Consider the following 14,726-nt stretch of genomic DNA (forward strand, 5'->3'; position numbering starts at 1 on the left):
TTTCTGCATCATGTTTGGAGTCCACCTGTGGTCAGTTTGTTGGACATTGTTAAGAAAGGCAAACAGCTGTCTACAAAAGGTCCCACAGTTGAACAAAAAAATTAGGCCGTGAGGTCGAAGGACATGCCTGCAGAGCTTAGAGACAGGGCTGTGTCAAGGAACCGATCAGGGAAAGGTTACAAAAACATTTTTGCAGCAGTGAAGATTCCCAAGAACACGGTGGCCCCCATAATTCTTAAATGGAAGAAGCTGGAAACAACCACAGCCCACCTGGCCCAACAAAGAGCAAATGTGGGAGAAGAGCCCTGGGAATAGACGTGAACAAGAAATCAATGTTGATTGTGGGTGAGCTCCACTTAGCCTACAGTACGTTGAGATAGGAGAAAAGCTAAGAAGGACAACTATTACTGCAATATTCTGCTTATCTGGCTTTATGGCAGACGTTTCCTTTCTTTTTAGGCATTTTGGTATGTATTCAGACCATAGAGTGAGCATGTGTGTGTGTGTGTGTATATTTCATATACAGTTAGGTCCATAAATATTTGGACAGAGTCAACGTTTTTCTAATTTTGGTTCTGTACATTACCACAATGAATTTTAAATGAAACATTTAAATGAAATTTCAGCTTTAACTCAGTGGGGTGAACAAAACGATCGCATAAAAATGTAAGGCAACTAAAGCATTTTTTGAACACAATCCCTTCATTTCAGGGGCTCAAAAGTAATTGGACAATTGACTAAAAGGCTATTTCATGGGCAGGTGTGGGCATGTCCGTGGTTAAGTCATTATCAATTAAGCAGATAAAAGGCCTGGAGTTGATTTGAGGTGTGGTGCTTGCATGTGGAAGATTTTGCTGTGAACAGACAACATGCGGTCAAAGGAGCTCTCCATGCAGGTGAAAGAAGCCATCCTTAAGCTGCGAAAACAAAAAAAAACCCATCCAAGAAATTGCTACAATATTACGAGCGGCAAAATCTACAGTTTGGTACATCCTGAGAAAGAAAGCAAGCACTGGTGAACTCACAACGCAAGACCTGGACATCCACGGAAGACAACAGTGGTGGATGATCGCAGAATCATTTCCATGGTGAAGAGAAACTCCTTCACAACAGCCAACCAAGTGAACAACACTCTCCAGGGGGTAGGCGTATCGATATCCAAGTCTACCATAAAGAGAAGACTGCATGAAAGTAAATACAGAGGGTGCACTGCAAGGTGCAAGCCACTCATAAGCCTCAAGAACAGAAAGGCTAGATTGGACTTTGCTAAAGAACATCTAAAAAAGCCAGCACAGTTCTGGAAAAACATTCTGATGGCAAGAAAAAAGTATGGAGAACGCGTGGAACAGCTCATTATCCAAAGCATACACATCATCTGTAAAACACGGTGGAGGCAGTGTGATGGCTTAGGCGTGCATGGCTGCCAGTGGCACTGGGACACTAGTGTTTATTGATGATGTGACACAGGACAGAAGCAGCCGAATGAATTCTGAGGTATTCAGAGACATACTGTCTGCTCAAATCCAGCTAAATGCAGTCAAATTGATTGGGCGGCGTTTCATGATACAGATGGACAATGACTCAAAACATACAGCCAAAGCAACCCAGGAGTTTATTAAATCAAAGAAGTGATCTTAACCCAATTGAGCAGGCATTTCACTTGTTGAAGACTACACGTCAGACAGAAAGGCCCACAAACAAACAGCAACTGAAAGCCGCTGCAGTAAAGGCCTGGCAGAGCATTAAAAAGGAGGAAACCCAGCATCTGGTGATGTCCATGAGTTCAAGACTTCAGGCTGTCATTACCAGCAGAGGGTTTTCAACCAAGTATTAGAAATGAACATTTGATTTCCAGTTATTTAATTTGTCCAATAACTTTTGCGCCCCTGAAATGAAGGGATTGTATTAACAAAATGCTTTAGTTGCCTCACAATTTAATGCAATCGTTTTGTTCACCCCACTGAATTAAAGCTGAAAGTCTGCACTTCAACTGCATCTGAGTTGTTTCATTTAAAATTCATTGTGGTAATGTACAGAACCAAAATGAGAAAAAAGTTGTCTCTGTCCAAATATTTATGGACCTAACTATATGATTTACAGTGCCCTCCAGGGACAAAGGCACATTTTTTTCCTTAATTTTCCTCTCTGCTCCACAGTTGAAAGTTACAAATCAAACAATGCAGACTTTCATTTAAAGGTATTTTGCAGACATTTCAGTCTCACCATGTAGAAATGACAACACATTTTCTATTTGGTCCCCCCATTTCAGGGCACCATAACGTCACAGGTGTTTGTGTTTCCTCATGTGTATTTAATGGCTTCATAAGATACATTGGCCTGCTTCTACCCTTTGGAGTCTGTAGTTGCCATTATTCAACCTGAGGACAAGAGCTGTGCCAATGATGATCAATGAAGCCATTATGAGGCTGGAAATTGGAGTCATCGGTGAAACTTTAGGATGACCAAAATCAACTGTCTAGAATATTATGAGGAAGAAAGAACACAGTGGTGAGCTCAGTAATCACAAAGGGACTGGTGAGCCGAGGAAGACCTCCACTGCTGATGACAAAAGAATCCTCTCTATGGGCAAGAAAAAGACCCAAATATCTGTGTGACAGACCAGAAACAGTCTTCAGGGAGCCAATGTGTGTGTGTCAGAGACGACTATCAGCAGAAGACTTCTTGAATAGAAACACAGAGGCCACACTGCAAGATGCAGACTATTATTTAGCAATAAAAACAGGATGGCCAGATTATAGTTTGTGGAAAGGGACTTCAAAGAGCCTGCAGAATTCTGGGAAAAGGTCTTGTAGACAGACGAGACAAAGATGAACCTCATCAGAGTGATGGCAAGAGCAAAGTGTGGAGACAACAAGAGACTGTCCAAGATCCAAAGCAGACCATCTAATCTGTTAAACATGGCAGTGTCCTGTGGGTGTTATGGCTTTTCCATGTATATCTGCCACAGGTCTTGGTACCCTTCTCTTCACTGATGATGTGAAAGCCGCTGCAGTTAAGGCCTGGCAGAGCATTAAAAAGGAGGAAACCCAGCATCTGGTGATGTCCATGAGTTCAAGACTTCAGGCTGTTATTGCCAGCAAAGGGTTTTCAACCAAGTATTAGAAATGAACATTTTATTTCCAGTTATTTCATTTGTCCAATTACTTTTGAGCCCCTGAAATGAAGGGATTGTGTTCAAAAAATGCTTTAGTTGCCTCACATTTTTATGCAATCGTTTTGTTCACCCCACTGAATTAAAGCTGAAAGTCTGCACTTCAATTGCATCTGAGTTGTTTCATTTAAAATTCATTGTGGTCATGTATAGAACCAAAATTAGAAAAAAAGTTGTCTCTGTCCAAATATTTATGGACCTAACTGCATATATCTCCTTAGGTCTGGATCGCAGTTTGATTATTTGGGTGGTTACCTGTCAGGAAACGCTTGTGGTTGGTTGGCCAGTCGGCAAACATGTGCCATGTCTTCTCAGTTGTGAGAAGCAGGCCTACTGTGGGAACAACGGGCTTAAACTAAATGTATAGGAGTGTTAGGAGGGGAGCTGACAACAAACCCATACAGCTAAACATTTGATTAAATGTTATCATTTCATGATACAAAAATGCCCTTTTTTGGCATGTAACAAAAGTGCCTGGCTCTTATTATAAAAGTTCCCTACTAAACTTACAAATGTGCCCTACAGGTTACAAATATGCACTTTTTAGGTTACAAAAGGCCCTAACATCTATATATCGATCTATCTATCTATCATATACTGCCTTTCCTATCTGTTATATAGTACCTTGTATATCTATCTATCTATCATATAGTGCCTTTTTCTATTATAAAATGCCTTTTCTATTTACTGTATTATATAGCGCCTTTTCTATCTATTAGTCTATCGATCTGTTACATAGTGCTTTTTGCTATTACATAGTAATTTTTCTATCTCTCAATCTAATCTATCCATTATATAGTGCCTTGTCTAACTATTAGTCTATCGATCTGTTATATAGTGCTTTTTGCTATCTATTATATAGTCATTTTTCTATCTCTTAATCTAATCTACCCATTACATAGTATCTTTCTATCTATTAGTCTATCAATCTGTTATATAATGCTTTTTGCTATCTATTATATAGTAATTTTTCTGTTTCTCAATCTAATCTACCCATTACATAGTGCCTTTGTATCTATTAGTCTATCGATCTGTTATATAGTATTTTTTGTATCTATTATATAGTGCCTTCTCTATCTATCTAACCCAAAAAAGGAAAACAAGAAATGGGGAATGCTTGCACAAATGGGTGTAAGATAAACTGTGTTATTTAGGTAAACTAAAGCTGAAATTAAGGAATTTTCCTCAATGCCTCAGCCTTTTAAAGTAACAGAAAGTGAATCCAAATGACGGATGCTTAAGAATATGTGTGGCTAGAATCATGTATCTCATAAAATCGGTAAAACACATATATAGAAATCTAATCACTTTTTTCAGGGCAAGCAAATCAGCCAACACCAGTCTCAGGCCAGTTGATCAGGGCATTATGTAAATACATTGTCATTCATCTATCACTAAACACTTAAAACAAAAGCCTCACGGTAAGATTTCAGTGCACTTCTCGAAAAATTAGACGAAAAGGATGAATAGAGAAGTAAAGTAATAAGTAAGTTTGTATCAGTACCTCAAATGTTCTGCCTCTTTGCAAGGTGCTTCCAGCTTCATTATTGCAAGCTAAAGCGTGAGCGGCTAACTTCACTTCAGCTGTCTTCAGTTTCTCCCTCAGTTGCTCAATGTCTGCCTTCTGCGCAGCAATAAGACTTTCCACCTCTGCCGAAGACACATGATGTACTTCCTGGCAAAAATGAAGAAAATATAACCATGGAGTTAAGCTGGCAACTTTCAATTTCAAGGAAAAAAAAAAAAATCTTCGCTCGAGTACGGGTGAGTATAAAATGAAGGCAGCCTGCTGCCCACTCCATCTCCAATACAGTGGACAGTGGTAAACATCACTCTTTCCGCAGCAAAGATCAATTCTGCGGATTTCATTACGGCGTGCTGTATTTTTCAGCCCAAACATCTAATATCTATACATTACCACCCGCAGACCAGTCAATTAAGGCATCTTTAATAGAGGAAATGGTGCATGAAAGTAGAAGAGCTATCTATCTGGTTTCTAGGTTAGGTGAATTAAATTAACTTAATGACACACAATACTCTCCCATTCTGATGTTGTACTTAATGTAAGGTGTGATGGCCATTGCCTGCTCTTTGTATTGTTTTATTATGACTAACATGTAGGAAACATGCAAGTACCACAAATGATGATAACCTTGACTCACATGTGGGTATACTTTTACAGTTTTAGGCTGTTAAGATGTTATGATTGCAAGTCCATATACTTTGCAGCCTATGTAGCAAGAGTAAATTTGTGCCCATAAGAGCCAAATGATGGAAAAGTCTAAAAGCTGAAGTTTGTGCCACTTTAAATGGGCCTAGCTACAACACTCCTGACAGTGAAGTAAAATGACGAGGCTCTAGTGCATGATCATCTCTATATATCAGGACCTCCATCATACTCAAAAAAATTGCTAATCTGCGGTCTTCAATCTGCTAACTATGCATTCCATAATAGCTTATAATTATTAAAAACTGACAAGCAGGCTTTGCCACCTGTGTTTTTGTGGAGCCAGGTAATGAAAAAACAACAACGCTGTCATCACCTCTCGATTCCTGATTGCATTATCAAAACTGCAGCCGAGTTTGGCATCTGGGTGTGACCTTGTTAACTGCTAGGGTAATTAAGTTTAACCAATTGGGAGAAGGGATGATAAATTATTAGCAAGAAGATTTTGTTCACATTTTATTAAATTGGCCTGTCAAAGGGGTCGGTCAAATTATCTGGGGCCTCATTTATTGGAGGCCAGCCATATTGCCACATCTGTTACAATTATTTATAATTTCAGCAGTTGAAAACCAACTGAGTTAGGCATCCGCCATGTAAAGTAATTTACAAATTATCTGATGAGGGAGTGTTTAGCTTTTCCCTTATTTCTAGCCAGCAGAAAGCCTCACTGTAATTACAGAACACGATTAGGTTCTTTGGGGAACTTATCTTGCACTCATAGCCGTAGTAAGATGCAGCAAGAACATATGGAGGAGCTTGTGCTTGTACTCCCTGAAGCTCGTGACCCGTCTGCTGCTGAGCCCTTGAGCTGAATTTGAATGAGAGTGCCATGGCTAATGTTCTACACATGCACCATTTATGCCACAAAACAAATCTGATCACTGTTAATTATGAAGCAGCTATAATCAGCCTTTCACATCTGTGTAATGTGAAACGCAGTAGGCTGCTTTCCAATAATGCAGGACTACCTTAGGGTCGCTGGTGGAGAGCCATATTGTCTAGGTAGCGGTTACTTAATTTAGAAAGGGTTGAATCAGAGGGGCCTCCATGTATCACAAGGACACAGAACTTTACTTTAAGCGTGTGTACCTTTCTTCGGAATTTTTGACCATGGTGCTTAAAGCATATGGCTGTGGCTCATTAATGAGCTTCAAGACACAGGGCTCTAATTTAATGAAACCACTTGAGCCATTAAAACAGGAAAGTTACTATTAGTTCATTTTCTTTCTCCCTGATTTTTCTCAAGAACCCAGAAACTGTGGGCACGTTGAGGAGAACACAAAAAAAAAAGAGAAAAAATATCAAACCCCAAATTTAATGGAAAAAAAAAAGAAAGAATAACTTAATTCTGTCTGGAATAAAAATTACACTAGCAATTATTTCTTAATAAATAAAAGGTAAAACTCTGTCAAACATGAAAAATAGGGTTAAGATGCTTAAACAACGGAAGATAAAAACATTTTTCAAAAAGTTAAATACTCGTATTCAGAAGAGGAACAGAGTTAATTTTTCACAACATGAATGTATAATATTTACAGTGCCCTGCATAACGACTGGGACAAAGACCCATTTTTACTTGATGTCCCCCTCTACTCCACAGCTTAAAACTAAACATCAAACAATTCAGATATTGTGATGCCTCAGGTGTGTTTCAAGGCTTCATAAGATACCTCGGCTTGCTTCTACTCTTTGGAGTCTGCAGTTGACATTGTTCTACGTGCGGCAAGAGCTGTGCTAATGAAAGTCAAAGAAGCCATTATGAGGCTGACAAACAAGAATACAACCATTCAATATATCGGTTATACCTTAGGGTGACCTAAATCAGTTGTCTGGAATGTCATTGAGATAGCCAAGGAAGGTGGTGGTAGGCCAAGGAAGACCTCCACTGATGATGACAGAAGAATCCTCGCTATGGTCAAGAAAAAGCCCCAAACGCCTGTCTGACAGATAAGAAAGAGTCTCCAGGAGGCCGATGTGTGTATGTGTGTGTCAGAGACAACTCTCAGCAGAAGAAACTGCAAGACCACAAAAACAGGATGGCCAGATTACAGTTTGTGAAAAAGGACTTAAAAAAGCCTTCAGAATTATGGGAAAAGGTCTTGTGGACAGATGAGAGAAAGATGGGCCTGATCAGAGTGATGGCAAGAGCAAAGTGTGGAGACCAAAAGGAACTGCCCAACATCCAAAGCAGACCACCTCATCTGTTAAACATGGCGGTGCTGGGGGTGTTATGGCTTGGGCATGTATGGCTGCCACAGGTCCTGGCACACTTCTCTTCACTGATGATGGAACTGCTGACAACTGTGGCACAATGAGGTGTGCAGAAACATCTGATCTGGTCAAGTTCCAGTAAATGCCTCCAAACTCACTGCTGAGTTTATCAAAGCTAAAAAATGGAAAATTCTTCAATTGCCAAGCCAGTCCACCAATTGAAATGCAATTAAGCCGGCCTTCCATATGCTGAAGAGAAAACTTAAGGGAACAAGCCCCCTGAAACAAGCATGAGCTGAAGATGGCCGCATAGACGCTTGGCAGAGCATCGCCAGAGAAGACCCTCAGAACCTGATGACGTCTATGAATCGCAGACTTCAAGCAGTCATTGTATGTGAGGGATATGTGACAAAGGATTAAATATGGTGGTGACTTTAATAGACCTGTCATTGCTATGTCCCAAACATTATGGTGTCCTGAAATGAGGGGACCATGTATAAGTGCTGAGTTACCGTAATGCATGCAAATCCTCTTAAATGAAAGTACACCCCCAAAATTTGTGGGGGTTATGTTCCTACAGTACCCGCGAATTGTGAAAAACCAAGAATTCTGGATGTCGTTAAAAAAATGCCGGTTTTTATAGTTTAAACCCTAAATATGCCCCAAAACACTTTAATTTAATTTCAGACTCAGCTTAATACATTACCTAAAAATAAAGAATATAAAGGTAAACCTGTATACTGTACTGCTATGTCTCCCGCAGTGCTAGAATGTAAAATACTGATGTTACCGCTATATGTACTGTAATTCATGCAAGCACGTTTTCATTGCCAGAAGCCTTAGACGGTGTGGGGCGTTTCGGCGGCATCTTGGGGCTTTAACCCTTAAACTGCCACATACTTCAGGGTTAACGCATCTCTGGACTCCAAATACTTTTTTACTGCACTTTAAGTAAACGTCACAATTAACAAGAAAAATCCATCCATCCATCTATTATCCAACCCGCTATATCCCAACCACAGGGTCACGGGGGTCTGCTGGAGCCAATCCCAGCCAATAAAGGGCACAAGGCAGGAAACAAACCCCGGGCAGGCACACGCACACACACACCAAGCACACACTAGGGACAATTTAGAATCGCCAATGCACCTAACCTGCACGTCTTTGGACTGTGGGAGGAAAGCGGAGTACCCGGAGGAAACCCACGCAGACACGGGGGGAACATGCAAACTCCACGCAGGGAGGACCCGGGAGGCGAACCCAGGTCCCCAGGTCTCCCAATTGCGAGGCAGCAGCACTACCCACTGTGCCACCGTGCCGCCCATTAACAAAGAAAATGTGAAATTTTAATGCAACACTTTTTTCATGCAAAGAGCATCACAATTACTGCAACACTGATCGTTTTACACACTGCTAATGAACTGTAACAACTATTTAAAAAACTACTGGAACAATATGTATAAAGAGCAACTGATGCCATGGATGAAATCACCGAGCCAACTGCACTCAAGCACACAAAGGTAAACGCTGATGTTGGCAGGCTAATCTAGTGCAGCGGCTCAATCCCAAAGACAGTGAGGCTGCAGTACTGCAGTGTGTCACACTTGGGTCACAGAAACACAGGAGATTGTAGAGACAGGAACTTTATTCAAACACTACAGGTTTCTTTTAGAAGTAAAACGAGCTCAGTATGCAGTTAGTTCTCGATTAAAGAATAGACAAACATTAAAGGGGAGCACAACAAGAGCGGGACCACCAACAGGAGCAGAGGATGTCTAGGGGAGAAGAGATAAACAAAGCAATCAGCCAAAAAGGACAGGTGCTGTTCAGGCTTTCAAGTATGTGGAGTGTCGTGCGAGAAGCATATCACGCGACAGGGCAGCCGCAAGTAAGCCCAGCAAGTAAGGGAGCAACGTGAAAGTAGTCTATCAGCGTTTTTTTAAGAGGGGTTTTTTGAGGAGCGTCCGTGTCTTCTAGGGGTGCGTTCAGCCCCCCTGCTCACAAGGGGTTGGCAGTGGCCATTAGCTGGCTGCTCAATGAATGTACAGCACTGACTGATCAGCTCCCGCGTGTTCGCAAATGGCACTGGGGAACAACTATAGCCGGTTGTGGCAGTTTAAGGGTTAAGAGGAACAAAACGGAAAACACAAGAACACTCAGCTGGAGATGCGTCACAGTCAATCAGCAGCAAGGAGAAATGAATAATGCTGTAGCGGTCCGGTGCCACTAAGATTCACACTGTCGAGAAGACGCCAATTTATTTATTTTTATGGTGGAGATTCCAGGGATGCACCCAGCCTTGACCTGACCCGAACACACTCACAAACAAGAGACAAAAACAAAGCAAACCAATAATCAAACAGCAAATAAAGAATGTAATGAAAACAAATTAAATAAATAAAAACAACGATACCACCCCTGTTCCCTTTACAGCAATTGCACATTAAATACCACAAAGCACAAACAAAACACACACAGTAAATCCTGACAAATGTTCATGAAAAAAACGGATGAAATGTAATGATGAAAATAGATAGCCCAGAGATCCGCACATTGAATGGGAATGTAAAGATAGTCCTACCGCTAGTTCCTGAAATGGCAAAGACGAGTGGACGGGTTCAGGAGCGTTCCTTTCTTTGCAGGATGGCCATGAATCCACTTACAGTCCTCATGTACACAGGCAGAAATTACCAGACGCTAACCACGAAACGATCCAGGACAAAACGAATAAGTACAGGTAACCCAACAGAAGGCAGACAGACAGGAACTTGAAACACAAAAACTTTTTTTTTGCTTTTGGTCACATATACATACATACATACATACACATATATATATATATATATATATATATATATATATATATATATATATATATATATATATATATATATATATATATACTAGCAAAATACCCGCGCTTCGCAGCGGAGAAGTAGTGTGTTAAAGAGGTTATGAAAAAAAAAGGAAACATTTTAAAAATAACGTAACATGATTGTCAATGTAATTGTGTTGTGATTGTTATGAGTGTTGCTGTGTTTTATATATATAAAATACAGACACACACATATAAACATATATATACATATACATATACACATATATATACATATCTACATATATATATATATACTAGCAAAATACCCGCGCTTCGCAGCGGAGAAGTAATGTGTTAAAGAGGTTATGAAAAAAAAAGGAAACATTTTAAAAATAACGTAACATGATTGTCAATGTAATTGTGTTGTCATTGTTATGAGTGTTGCTGTCTTTTATATATATAATATGCACACACACACACATAAACATATATATACATAAACATATATATATACATATCTACATATACACATATCTACATATACATACGTATATACACATCCACATAAACATATATATACATATACAAATTTACATATCTACATATATATATATATACGAGCTGTATATACCCGGCGTTGCCCGGGGCAGAAGTAACGTAATCGGTCAAACACTTACATATATACCAAAGTAAACCTAATCGGTCAAACAGTTACATATATAAAAAAACCGAACCTAATCGGACAAACAGCTTCATATATACAGAAGCGAACCTAATCGGAGAAACAGCTAATCTATATACAAAAGCAAACCTAATCGATCAAACAGCTTCATATATACAGAAGCGAACCTAATTGGTCAAACAGTTATGCATGTGCAGAATGATTTTACAAACATTATGCGTGTTAACAATCATTAAAAAGAAAAGATTGAGGAACTCTTCTTCTATATGTGATGAAGCCACTAATAAGACAGATTTTTTTCAGGACCCAGCTGTTTCATAACTAAACTACTGCCACCCCAAAGTAATGCCTAATAGTGGTTTTTGGGGTAGCTGTGGAATAAAAAGGGTGTTTTTTAGTCAGTAAGAATCTGACACTACCCTTCAGTACGGGCTGAAGGGTGCCTATGTAAGGTTTTACATCCTTCCCGTATGGAAAAAAAAAACATACTAAACTTTTTTTTCATCATTACAGATAATCTCAGTCAAATCGAAGTACGCATTCTCAATTTATTTTTATCTAATTTTTACTTTTTCACAAAGCCATCCCATGCCAATTTGTATGAATAAACTTTTGCTAGAGAGTTAGCAAAAGTTTATTCATGCACATATTTTAATACGGATAATCTATCTCTAATCAAGGTTCTCATTTTCATTCTAATTTAAAATAATAATAGATACTCATTTTTTTCTTCTGTTTTAGAAAAACCAATCTATGCCACCTACGTCTTCGTCAAGTCAGCTTCATCCAGCTTCATCACATATAGAAGAAGAGTTCCTCAATCTTTTCTTTTTAATGATTGTTAACACGCATAATCTTTGTAAAATTATTGTGCACATGCATAACTGTTTGACCAATTAGGTTCGCTTCTGTATATATGAAGCTGTTTCATCGATTAGGTTTGCTTTTGTATTTATGTAACTGTTTGACCAATTAGGTTTGCTTATGTATATAGATTAGCTGTTTGTCCGATTAGGTTCGCTTCTGTATATATGAAGCTGTTTGTCCGATTAGGTTCGGTTTTTTTATATAAGTAAGTGTTTGACCGATTAGGTTTACTTTGGTATATATGTAAGTGTTTGACCGATTAGGTTACTTCTGCCCCGGGCAACGCCGGGTATATACAGCTCGTATATATATATATATATATATATATATATATATATATATATATACACATATACACACATACATGCAGTTTTAATAACACAGAAATCAATATAAAAATTAACATCATTATCATATGAGAATATGAAGTAATATATAAGAAGCACATTTCATATAAATATAAATTATTAAACAGTAAAATCTTCTTCTGTAATTTGCTACCGTGGCAATTTGTGTGTCTGTCCAGGATTTTAAATGACCTGTAGCTCGCAAACCGTTGCACCTATACACTTGAAATGTGGTACACATATAGTACGTCACGTCTACTATCCGCTTTATGGGTGATGATTGTTTTAGTCTTTTTATCTTTATTTTATTTTATTGTAGAATCAACTCCTATCTGCGCACAGCAGGGCAGCCGTGGGCGGATGCGTATGGTGTATTCACTCGATGTTATCGTGCATTGCGCTGTCAGTGGTATTTTGATAAAAGAATTTGAACAACATATAAGAAGCGTATAAATTATTAAACAGTAAAACATTAACATTTAAGAAGTACAGTTACATTAAGTACTACTGCTGTGCCTTCGGGTATACCTCATTTTTTGTTTGCCCATTACATGCTTAAATGTATACATTTTTTGGTGCACCTACCCGAGAACACGCGAGATATAACCGAGCGTGGGAGAAGCATGGATTTTAAACACGCGTTGAGTTGATGTGCTGGTCTCCCTCGTGGAATAACTGGTAATGTTTGACTAAAATGTACAGCGAGTAAAACGACATTAGCTCCTATTTTTTTTTTACGATCTCTGAGATGTTGCTTTTTTCGGTTCAAGGCTTCATAAGCTCTTTTATGTTGTATGGTGTACTTATCCCAAACCATCATCTTTGAATGTTGCAAGACTTTCGCCTTGTATGTAGATCGGGGTAATTACATTCATTGCATTCCTAGTCTGAATCACAATCTGATTGTATGGGTGGTTACCTGGCACTGTAGGGTTGCCACCCGTCCTTTAAAATACGGAATCGTGCCGCGTTTGAGAATGAAAGTGCTTGTCCCGTTTTGAATCAATACTGGACGGGATTTATCCCGTATTTTTTTTATCATTTTTTTTTTAAAGCAGCGTCTCATGCAAATCATCCCACACGCATTTTATGATGATGCCTCCTTTCCTACTTTTGATTGGGTAATACTTGATGTCATCGTTAGTTTGATTGGTGTTTTTAACTGTCCAGTGAGGAGGGCGTGTCTTTTAAGTACAGTCTGCAAAGTGTTGGCAGTGAGATGTGGCGTCAGCGCCATAGTTGAAGCCCCTAACGTTGCGGTCAGCAAGTCGGCTAACATCCGCCATGTGCCGTCTTTCAGTTGCGAGAAGCAGATCATAGAATGGTTGAAACTGTTGCCCCTAACGTTGCGCCACGGCGTGTGGTTCGTTTATACCTCGTGTCTTCTCATTAAATTTTTATCTCGCGAATATGTTATTGCAATCCGCAGCGGGAGCGTTTCTATAAACTTAATTTAAACTTACGTTTTACACCGTGCTTTGTTTCCCTTATGAACATGCTTGTATGCTTAACTCGCTCCGTTCTCAATTGTTTAATTAATTTTTTGCTCTTCGCTGTTTGCGGCTGTTCCTCCATTTCCCCCTACTTCGTTCTTTTATCTCGCGAATATGTTATTGCAATCCTTAACGGGAGCGTTTCAATAAACTGATTGAAAATAGTTTTGCATTTACCTTTTTAGTAAAAGGCGAGCTTTTAAGCCTGAGAAATCACCCCGTAAATGCACACGTTTAATTGGACATGTGTTAATATGTATGGTTACACAGTATTAAAAGACAGTGAACAACGTCAGTTACCTTTCTTCCCGCGTTTGATAAAAGGTGAGCTTTTAAGCCTGAGAAATCACCTCGTAAATGCACACGTTTAATTGCACATGTGTTAATATGTATGCTTACACAGTATTGGGATTAATAAAGTATCTATCTATCTATCTATTAAAAGACAGTCAAAAATTAACGTCATTTACCTTCGTTCCCGCGTGTGACTCGTGCTGTAAATGTCTTCCTTGTTTTTAGTTCACGTGATTACGTAGGAGGCGTGATGACGCGATACGTGACTCCGCCTCCTCCATTACAGTGTATGGACAAAAAATATGTTCCAGTTATGACCATTACGCGTAGAATTTCGAAATGAAACCTGCCTAACTTTTGTAAGTAAGCTGTAAGGAATGAGCCTGCCAAATTTCAGCCTTCCACCTACACGGGAAGTTGAAGAATTAGTGATGAGTGAGTCAGTCAGTCAGTGAGTGAGTGAGTCAGTCAGTCAGTCAGTGAGGGCTTTGCCTTTTATTAGTATAGATATATATACATATACACATCCACATATCAACATATATATATATACACATATATACACACACACACGCTTTATGGGTGATGATTGTTTTACTCTTTTATCTTTATTTT

General features: G+C 39.2%; 1 protein-coding gene across 1 annotated transcript in view; it reads right to left on the reverse strand.

The window, feature by feature from the left end:
• Positions 1-14,726, reverse strand: part of cntln (centlein, centrosomal protein) — a 515,615-nt gene that overhangs the window by 273,689 nt on the left and 227,200 nt on the right. The window contains exon 10 of the mRNA XM_028805853.2: positions 4,677-4,847. Coding sequence (XP_028661686.1) covers positions 4,677-4,847 — 171 coding nt within the window. The remainder of the gene's footprint in view (positions 1-4,676; positions 4,848-14,726) is intronic.

Source organism: Erpetoichthys calabaricus, chromosome 7 (assembly GCF_900747795.2).
Source record: "Erpetoichthys calabaricus chromosome 7, fErpCal1.3, whole genome shotgun sequence".
In the NCBI taxonomy this organism is placed as follows: domain Eukaryota; kingdom Metazoa; phylum Chordata; class Cladistia; order Polypteriformes; family Polypteridae; genus Erpetoichthys; species Erpetoichthys calabaricus.